At 40.9% G+C, this 8959-nt stretch overlaps 1 protein-coding gene across 1 annotated transcript; it reads right to left on the reverse strand.

Moving 5' to 3' along the window:
* Positions 1 to 1332: 1332 nt before the first annotated feature.
* On the reverse strand, positions 1333 to 7805 carry LOC126667137 (uncharacterized). The gene is made up of 2 exons (XM_050360102.1): positions 7743 to 7805; positions 1333 to 6384 (listed from the first exon to the last, which is right to left on the reverse strand). Exons 1-2 carry the CDS (start codon positions 7803 to 7805, stop codon positions 1333 to 1335), a joined length of 5115 nt encoding a protein of 1704 aa, XP_050216059.1.
* Between the last annotated feature and the right edge of the window lie 1154 nt (positions 7806 to 8959).

Below are 8959 nucleotides of genomic sequence, written 5' to 3' on the forward strand. Positions count from 1 at the left end.
TGAAGTATGAACCACGATGAAGAAGTTACTATTTACAAACTATCATTAGTTTAATTTATAAAGAGACTATCATATTTTTATATGCAATAAATTTTCTCACTGCTCAGTAGTTTTGTAGATGTTTTTGCTCTAATTTTTGCTTTTTAGAAATAAAATTTTAATTTATCTTATAATTGGATGGTTTATCTGATGATTAAAACGACTTTTATGTATGACTGCTTTTACAGAATTTGTTATTTGATTTTGAAATGGCTAAATCTATTTTAAAGTTTTTAAATGGCCAAACCCATTCTCAGTTCCCTCTACTCTTCACTTTTTTTCATCAGGTCCCTATACTTCAATTTGTCGTTTTTGAATCCCCATACTTTAATTTTTGTTATTTTTATACCCCTATACGCAGAAAATGTGGAGAGTGTGCTATACTCTCCGTTAAATAATACACTCCGTTAAATAATGACGTGTCAAAATAAAAAATAATAATGTAGCTAAAATTGAAGGACCAAATAACACTTTTTTTCTAAAATAAATTATTGTCGGGAAAAAAAATAATTTTGCCGGATTCCTCCATTAATGGAGGAAGCCTGCTGGTTTCCTCCTTTAATGGAGGAAACGCAGATCTACGTTTCCTCAATGGAGGTCGTCTCCTCCATTGAAGAAACGAGCTCTGTGCTCGTTTCCTCCAAATGGAGGAAGGTTTCCTCCAAATGGAGGAAACCAGGTTTCCTCCATAATGGAGGAAACTGATGTTTCCTCCATTAATGGAGGAGAGAAAGGCCACCACATTGCAGTGGTGGCCGGTCGGATTTTTTTTTCCGGTATAAAAAAATTCGATTTAAATTTATATTTAAATAGACTAAAATTTAATTTTCAAATAAATTGAGATTTAATTCATTAAATAAAATTTTAATGGATGCCGATCGGAGTGGGGAGAAAACGATGGTGGGACTAAAATTACGGATTAAATTTTATTTCAAAATAAAAATTAAATTCCGAAATAAATTAAAATAATAAACTAATTATAATTATTTGATTAATTTTAATTAGTTAATGCTACACTATTAATTATCTATAAATATATGAATTTATAATAATATAATAAATAATTTAAAATAAATAAAGTTTGATTTTAATTTGTAGAGTAAGTATAAGGATTTTAATGTAGTATAAACTAAATATAAGAATTTTAAGGTATTTTTTACTTCATTTGAAAGTTAAAAATGTTATATATTTTTTTCCACAGTCTCAATAACGGAGAGTGAGGTACACTCTCCAAATTCCATCCATAAAAGGATGTAATAACAAAGAAATTGAAATTCAAAGGATCTGTAAACGTCAAATTGAAGTATAGGGACCTGATGAAAAAAAGTGAAGAATAGAGGGACATGCCTTTCCATAGACCAGTCTGTAAGGGGACATGCCGGTTGGCGTTTTAAATGCCGTTCGATATGCCCATAGCGCATCACCCAGCTTCTGAGACCAGTCTTTACGAGAACCATTGACTGTCTTTTCAAGGATGCGCTTCAACTCTCTGTTGGACACCTCGACTTGTCCACTTGTCTGGGGGTGATATGGGGTTGCCACTCTATGATAAACGTTGTATTTCTTCATCAGTGCGGTAAAGTGCCGATTGCAGAAATGTGAACCCCCATCACTGATGATCGCCCGTGGTACCCCAAATCGATTTATCAACTTCTTCAAGAATGCTATGACCACCTTTCCATCATTAGTAGGTAAAGCAGCTGCTTCCACCCATTTCGACACATAGTCGACACACACCAGGATGTAGAGGTTGCCACAAGACATAGGGAACGGTCCCATGAAGTCGATACCCCAGACGTCAAAAATCTCCACCTCCTGAATGGAAGAGAGAGGCATCTCATCGCGCCTAGAAATATTGCCTGTCCGCTGGCATCTGTCACAGTGCTGCACAAAGTCTCTCACATCTCTATACAATGTAGGCCAGTAAAAGCCACTTTCTAGTACCCGTGCTGCTGTCCTTCCCGAAGCATAGTGACCCCCATAATCTGAAGAATGACACTGAGTCATAATAGCCAACATTTCTTCCTCTGCGACACACCTCCGGATCATTTCATCTGCACAAACTCGGAATAGATATGGCTCATCCCACAAATAGCGCTTAACATCAGAGAGGAATTTCTTGCGCTGGTGACTGCTCATGTCAGGAGGCATAATGTCCGCTGAGAGATAGTTGGCGAAGTCTGCATACCATGGATTCATCGTCTCCTTAATGAGCATAAGTGCCTCATCAGGAAACCGCTCATTTATGACTTCGCCTTCTATTACTGGCTCGGGAACCTCTAACCGCGACAAGTGGTCTGCTACCACATTTTCCGTGCCCTTCTTGTCTCTGATCTCCAGATCAAACTCTTGCAGGAGCAAGACCCACCGAATCAACCTAGGCTTTGCATCTTGCTTGGCAAAAAGGTATCGCAGCGCAGCATGATCAGTATAAATGATAACCTTTGAGCCAAGTAGATACTGCCTAAATTTATCTAGTGAAAACACTACCGCTAGCATTTCCTTCTCCGTGGTAGTGTAGTTCAGCTGAGCTCCTGTTAAAGTGCGACTCGCATAATAGATGACATGTAGCTTCTTGTCCTTCCTCTGCCCCAGAATGCTTCCCAACGCCTGATCGCTCGCGTCGCACATGATCTCAAAGGGCAGATCCCAATCCGGACTAGAGATGACTGGGGCAGTGACCAGTGCTTCCTTTAACCTGAGAAAAGAAGCTAAACAGGCATCAGTAAACAAAAAGGGCGCGTCCTTGACAAGTAAGGTAGTCAAAGGACGCGCTATGGAAGAAAAGTCCTTGATGAATCTGCGATAAAAACCTGCGTGCCCGAGAAAGGCACGGACTCCCTTCACTGTGACTGGAGGTGGTAGCTTCTCAATCACCTCTGTCTTTGCCCTGTCAACCTCAATACCTTCTCTAGATATCTTGTGCCCTAAAACAATGCCTTCTTCCACCATGAAGTGGCATTTTTCCCAATTCAGCACTAGATTTGTCTCCTCGCATCTCTGCAGGACCCGGTCTAAATTACGAAGACAACACTCGAAGGAGTCTCCAAAGACTGAAAAGTCGTCCATGAATACCTCCATGATGTCTTCGATCATATCATTAAAGATCGAAGTCATGCACCTCTGAAACGTAGCAGGCGCATTGCAAAGGCCGAACGGCATGCGGCGGTAGGCGAAAGTGCCATATGGACAAGTAAAGGTAGTCTTCTCTTGGTCCTCTGGGAAGATAATGATCTGATTGTACCCAGAGTAACCATCCAGAAAACAGTAAAACGCATGTCCTGCCACTCGCTCTAGCATCTGATCAATAAAAGGAAGCGGGAAGTGATCCTTCCTAGTTTCAGCATTCAGCTTCCTGTAGTCAATGCACACTCGCCATCCGGTAACTGTGCGAGTAGAGATCTGTTCTCCCTTGTCGTTCTCTATGACTGTCATCCCGCCTTTCTTAGGCACACACTGAATTGGGCTCACCCATGAACTATCAGAGATGGGATAGATGATGCCCGCATCAAGTAGCTTCACAATCTCCTTGTGAACCACCTCCTTCATGTTAGGGTTCAGCCGTCTCTGTCTCTGCGCAGATGCCTTAGACTCATCCTCTAAATGAATCCGATGCATCACTACTGAAGGGCTGATCCCTCTGATATCTGAGATCTGCCACCCAATAGCCAAGATACGTCCCTTGACTACCTCAATGACCCTCTGCTCTTGCTTCTTGGTGAGCTTGTTGCTGATGATAATAGGCAAAGTGCCATCAGCTCCCAAGAAAGCATATCGCAAGTGTGCAGGCAAGGTCTTGAGCTCCACTTTTGGTGGCTTCTCTGAGGAGGGAGGAGTGATGTGCTTGCTTTTCAACAGTGGTTCGAGGACTGGTTCCTCTAAGTACTCCTCCCTTTCATTCGGCATAGACTGCAGGATGGCATTGGTTTCTGCCAGTTGTTCTTCCACTAACTCATCCACCATGTCTACCCGCATGCATTCACCTCCAGAATTGGGATGGCGTGTGATCTTTCTCATGTCAAACTCAACTCTCTCATCCCCAATTCTCAGAGTCAGCTTTCCATCATGAACATCGATAAGAGCTCTGCCAGTGTTCATGAATGGTCGCCCCAATATCATCGGGCACTCCTTGTCCGCTGCGTAGTCAAGGACAACAAAATCCACAGGGAATATGAATTTGTTGACCTTCACTAGGACATCCTCCACAATCCCATGTGGCTTTTTCAGAGAGTGATCCGCTAGCTGCAACATCATCGGCGTAGCCTGTACCTGTTGATCACCAAACATACTACGAAAAAGGGATAAGGGCATCAAATTAATACTAGCACCTAAATCGCAAAGGCAATTAACAGACTGCATGTTACCGATAGTACAAGGGATAGTGAAACTTCCTGGATCCTTAAGCTTGGTCGGTAGACTGCTCAATATGATTGAGCTGCAGTTTTCTGTCATCGGTACTGGTCCCTCTGCATCCCAACTCCGCTTGTTGGTGATGATCTCCTTGAGAAACTTTGCATAGTGCGGCATCTCTCTCAATGCGTCTGCCAGACTGATGTTAATCTGTAGCTTCTTGAAAGTTTCAAGAAATTTGTGAAACTTCCAAGTGTCCTGCGGCTTCTTCACTCTGTGTGGGAATGGCACCTTTGGCACAAAAGGAGGTGGTGGAGGTGGTTTAGCAACTACCTTTTCAGGCTCGCCACCCTCACACTGTTCCTTTTCCGCCTCAACTGTAGCACGTCCTGCATATGGATCATCCAGTGCTTTCCCACTTCTCAACTCAATAGCCTTGAGATGCTCTCTGGGGTTTTCCTCAGTAGTGGATGGTAAACCCCCCTGACTTCTGCTTTGCAGTGCTTTAGCCATCTGCTGATTCTGCACCTCAAGGTTATGAATTGTAGCAGCATGATTTTTAAATGTTTGCTGCGTCTCGGCATCCTTCTTCATCATCATCTCCATCAATTTATCAAACTTGCTGTGGAGAGACTCGCCTTGCTCTCTTTGTTGGAAGCCAGGAGGATGCTGCGGTCGGTTATTCTGATGTTGGAAATTCCCTTGATTCTGGTAGTTGCCCTGATTGTGTTGTGGCCTCTGTCCGCCCTGAAAGCTCGGACCTGCCTGATTGTTGGCATTACCCCCATTGTCCTTCCATGAGAAATTCGGGTGATTCCTCCATCCTGGGTTGTAAGTTGAAGCGTATGGATCATTGCCCTGTCTTTGCCCTCCCACAAAATTAACTTGTTCATTGTTAGGCTGACCCCATACAGAACATTCATTCGACATATGACCATGCTCCCCACATACCTCGCAGTTACTCTGAATGGCAGCTACACTGCTAATATTAACTCCTGCAGCCTGCCGTGTAAGAAAATCCACTTGATTTTGCAATGCTGCAGTCTTCGATTTTAAAGCCTCCATTGCAGAATCAGCAGTAACTGACATAACTCCTCTCTGCGCAGGTGCCTTCGCTCTTTCAGATGGCCAAAAACAGCCATTTACTGCCATCTCATCTAACAGATCGAATGCTTCATCCGCCGTTTTTCTCATCAGAGACCCTCCTGCGCCTGCGTCAATCGTGCTTCTCCCCAGTTCAGTTGCTCCATTGTAAAAGGTTTGGATCAGATTCTCCCGAGTGATGTTATGATGCGGAACTTGCCTCTGCATCTCCTTATAGCGCTCCCACGCTTCATGAACTGATTCCCCATCAAGTTGCTGATAGAGCATAATATCCCTGGTCAGCTTTGCAGTCTTTGCCATGGAGAAATACTTGTGCAAGAACGCTTTCGCCAGATCGGACCAAGTATTAATGCCTGCGCTAGGTAGAGCGTGAAGCCATTGTTTTGCCTTATCCCTCAGAGAAAATGGGAACAGGCGAAGCCATACCTCGTCGTCAGTCATGTTGTTCATCTTGAATGTGCTACATACTTCCAAGAAGTTTGCAAGATGTGCGTTAGGATCTTCCCTAGGCAGCCCATAGAACTGGCAGTTATCCTTCAACAGCTGAATGACACTCGTCTTGATCTCATAATGGGTAGTCGGCACAGGATGTGCAAAATAGCCATGGGTGTTGTTTCCCACATTTGGCTGAAATATTTCCATCAGTGTTTTCACTCGAGGCCCTTCATTGTTCTGTCCCTGAGCATTCTGCGGATTCTGCTGATTTTGATTCTGCGGGATCACTCGATTATCACCCGCATTGTTGAATCCAGGAGGAGCATCGTTTTCGTTCTCCATGTTGAGATTCCTTTGAGTTGAGTGTGTTGCTTTTCTGACACTTCGCTCAAAGTTAGTGAGGTCTTGTTGAAACGGTTCTAACGGTAGTCCTTTGCGTCGTGTATTATGCATACACTAAGAGAAGGGTACCTGAAACAACAAAATCAACAAACCACACGCGTAAAACAAGAAAAATAAAGACTAAAACAAGCCAAGCAATCCCAACTTAGTTGTTAAAGAAAAACTTTCCCCGGCAACGGCGCCAAAAACTTGTTGGTAAAAATACGCAAGCGTGCGTATGCCAACTTGTAATACAGACTGTGAAGTCCGGATATCGTACCCACAAGGAAAGCTCTAAAGACAACCAGTTGAAAGACTCGATTTGAATAGCCGAAAAGACAAATATTGTTGTTGTAAAATTAAAAGACAGAACTTATCAATTATAATTTGAAGTAAGCAAAAACTGTAATTAAATTGGTGTTTAACAATGGTGAGAAAAGCAGGGATTATTAATCTTTGTTCTGCTGTTTATTTAATTTGGATTATGGATTATATTGTTCTGATATGGTTCGGACTAATCGGAAGCACCTAAAATTCTCTCTCGAGCAATTGCAGGCAAAAACATAAAACTAATGAATAATAGGTTAATTACTCACTCTCGCACAATGATTAACCTAATTACTGATTAATTGAATGATTATGAAGTGAATCCTAAGAACACGTATTTGTTAATTCACTCTCGCACAATTAACTCCTACGTTCTTAACTATGTTGGTCTATTCCAATTTTACTCTCTCGAGCTAAAATTAGAACAATTGGCAAAGGCTAAGTGATCAATTCAGGCTAGGCATTAAGTACAATAATTAAGAACATATCAAGAACAAAAACCCATAATTCCGATTTAACTAAACAGACATAATTTGATTAATAATCCCCAACGATGGGTTTAGCTACACATAATCATAAAAATACTAAAAATAATCATTAAAGAATTCATGCTAAGATTGAATAAAATACTGAATATGACATTGATAATAATCGTACCTTGTTCGACAATAAACTAGTGATAATTGGTAACAAAATAATGAAGAAACGATGAATTCAATAATCGACTGATAAGAAAACTCTAATCTAGGGTTTATGTTTTATTAAAAATTAAGCGAACCCCCGTGCAATGTTACAAACTAGTATTTATACGGCTCCCGAAGCTAAAATCTGATATTAGGTCGAAATTGGTGAATACCCACAAGTGCCCTCGTGTTTGTGCAGTTTTCGGAATTGATTCAGGGGCATTTTTGTCCGTTTGGCGAACTTCTGCACAAGGTGTGCGAACGGGTACTGGAGTGTGCGATCGCACACTCCCTGAGATAGCCAAAATCCCATTTTCTCTTGATTTCTTCTGTAACTCCTTGGATTTGCTCGCACACTGATCTGTCATGGTGTGTGCGAGCGGGTTGGTGTGCGTTCGGGTTAGGCAGTGTGCGAACGCACACCTCCTGACTTGGCCAAAACTTGATTTTTCTTCCAATCTTCAAATTAGCTCCTGTATCCTCCATTTATTAGCTCGCACACTGGTTTGTCATCAAGTGTGCGAGCGGGTTGCTCCTCACTTGGCCCCAGGACTTCTAGAAAACACCAAAAACGCTCCAAAAGTCGCCATATTTGCATTTTTCTCCTGAAACACTCAAAATGATAATAAGCCACTAATAACTTCAAAAACGACAACTAAAATGCAAATAATGACTCCGAAAATAACCTATAAATAGGAGTATTTCTACTCCCATCAAACATCCTCACACTTACCTTTTGCTTGTCCTCAAGCAAATACAAAATCATGCTACAGTGTCAAATGTCATCATTTGTCAGAATTAAAGAAATCAAATTGTGTTAATCCTCCCTAAACAATGAACCAATCAAAATATGTTTTTGAACCAAGCAACAACAATGTGAAAAACATCAAACAACCAAGACAATTTCTACACATGATTTACCCGCACCGAGATTACTTTGATGAATTCCTTCAAACACGGTTTCAAAATCACATTGGTCAAACTGACAGTCCACGCAAGACAAAAACAATGGTCAAGAAACTTCAAGCAATTGAGCAACATCACACATTTGTATAGTAAAATCACCAAGTACTTCTCACTAGGTATTCTCTCGCACACAAGTGTTTACGGGTAATCACTGAAACTCTCATGCCAAAACATGCAATTCTACCATAAGTTTGCCAATAGTCCACAATTCCACTACCAATTAAATCAAATAAAAAGAATCAAAATGGACTTTTCATGGGTTGTAATGGGGTTTGGGTTAAGGTATGGTACGGGTAAACAATTATGGGTAATGTGACTTGACAAACTAAACAAATAGCACAAGGAACAAACATTTAAAGTTTCAAGCTCAAACAAATTTTTAATCTCTTTTTCTTTACTTTTCATGCCTTAAGTTCACAATTAAATTTTTTTTTTTTTTTTTTCTTTTCTCTCTTTTAAGCTCGATTTTTCTACTTTTTTTTCATTTTTTTTTTTTTTTTTTTTTTTTTTTTTTGAATACTTCACAAGGCATACTAATCATATAGCACAAGAGATAATCGTTAAACAACACGAACTTAGGATGTTTACCATCCTCACACTAGTTCCTTTAATACTTATTCAATTTATCAAGTCAGAGGGTAGAAAGAGGTAAATGAGAATAGGTAAATGTGTTA

Source organism: Mercurialis annua, linkage group LG2 (assembly GCF_937616625.2).
Source record: "Mercurialis annua linkage group LG2, ddMerAnnu1.2, whole genome shotgun sequence".
NCBI lineage: Eukaryota > Viridiplantae > Streptophyta > Magnoliopsida > Malpighiales > Euphorbiaceae > Mercurialis > Mercurialis annua.

Excerpts from the sequence above, each read along its gene's own strand:
- LOC126667137 (XM_050360102.1), bottom strand. The coding sequence starts at position 7,805 with ATGGAGGATACAGGAGCTAATTTGAAGATTGGAAGAAAAATCAAGTTT. Across the intron at positions 6,385-7,742 it reads AGTTTTGGCCAAGTCAGGAG|TGTATGCATAATACACGACG; the intron begins GTGTGCGTTCGC and ends CCCTTCTCTTAG.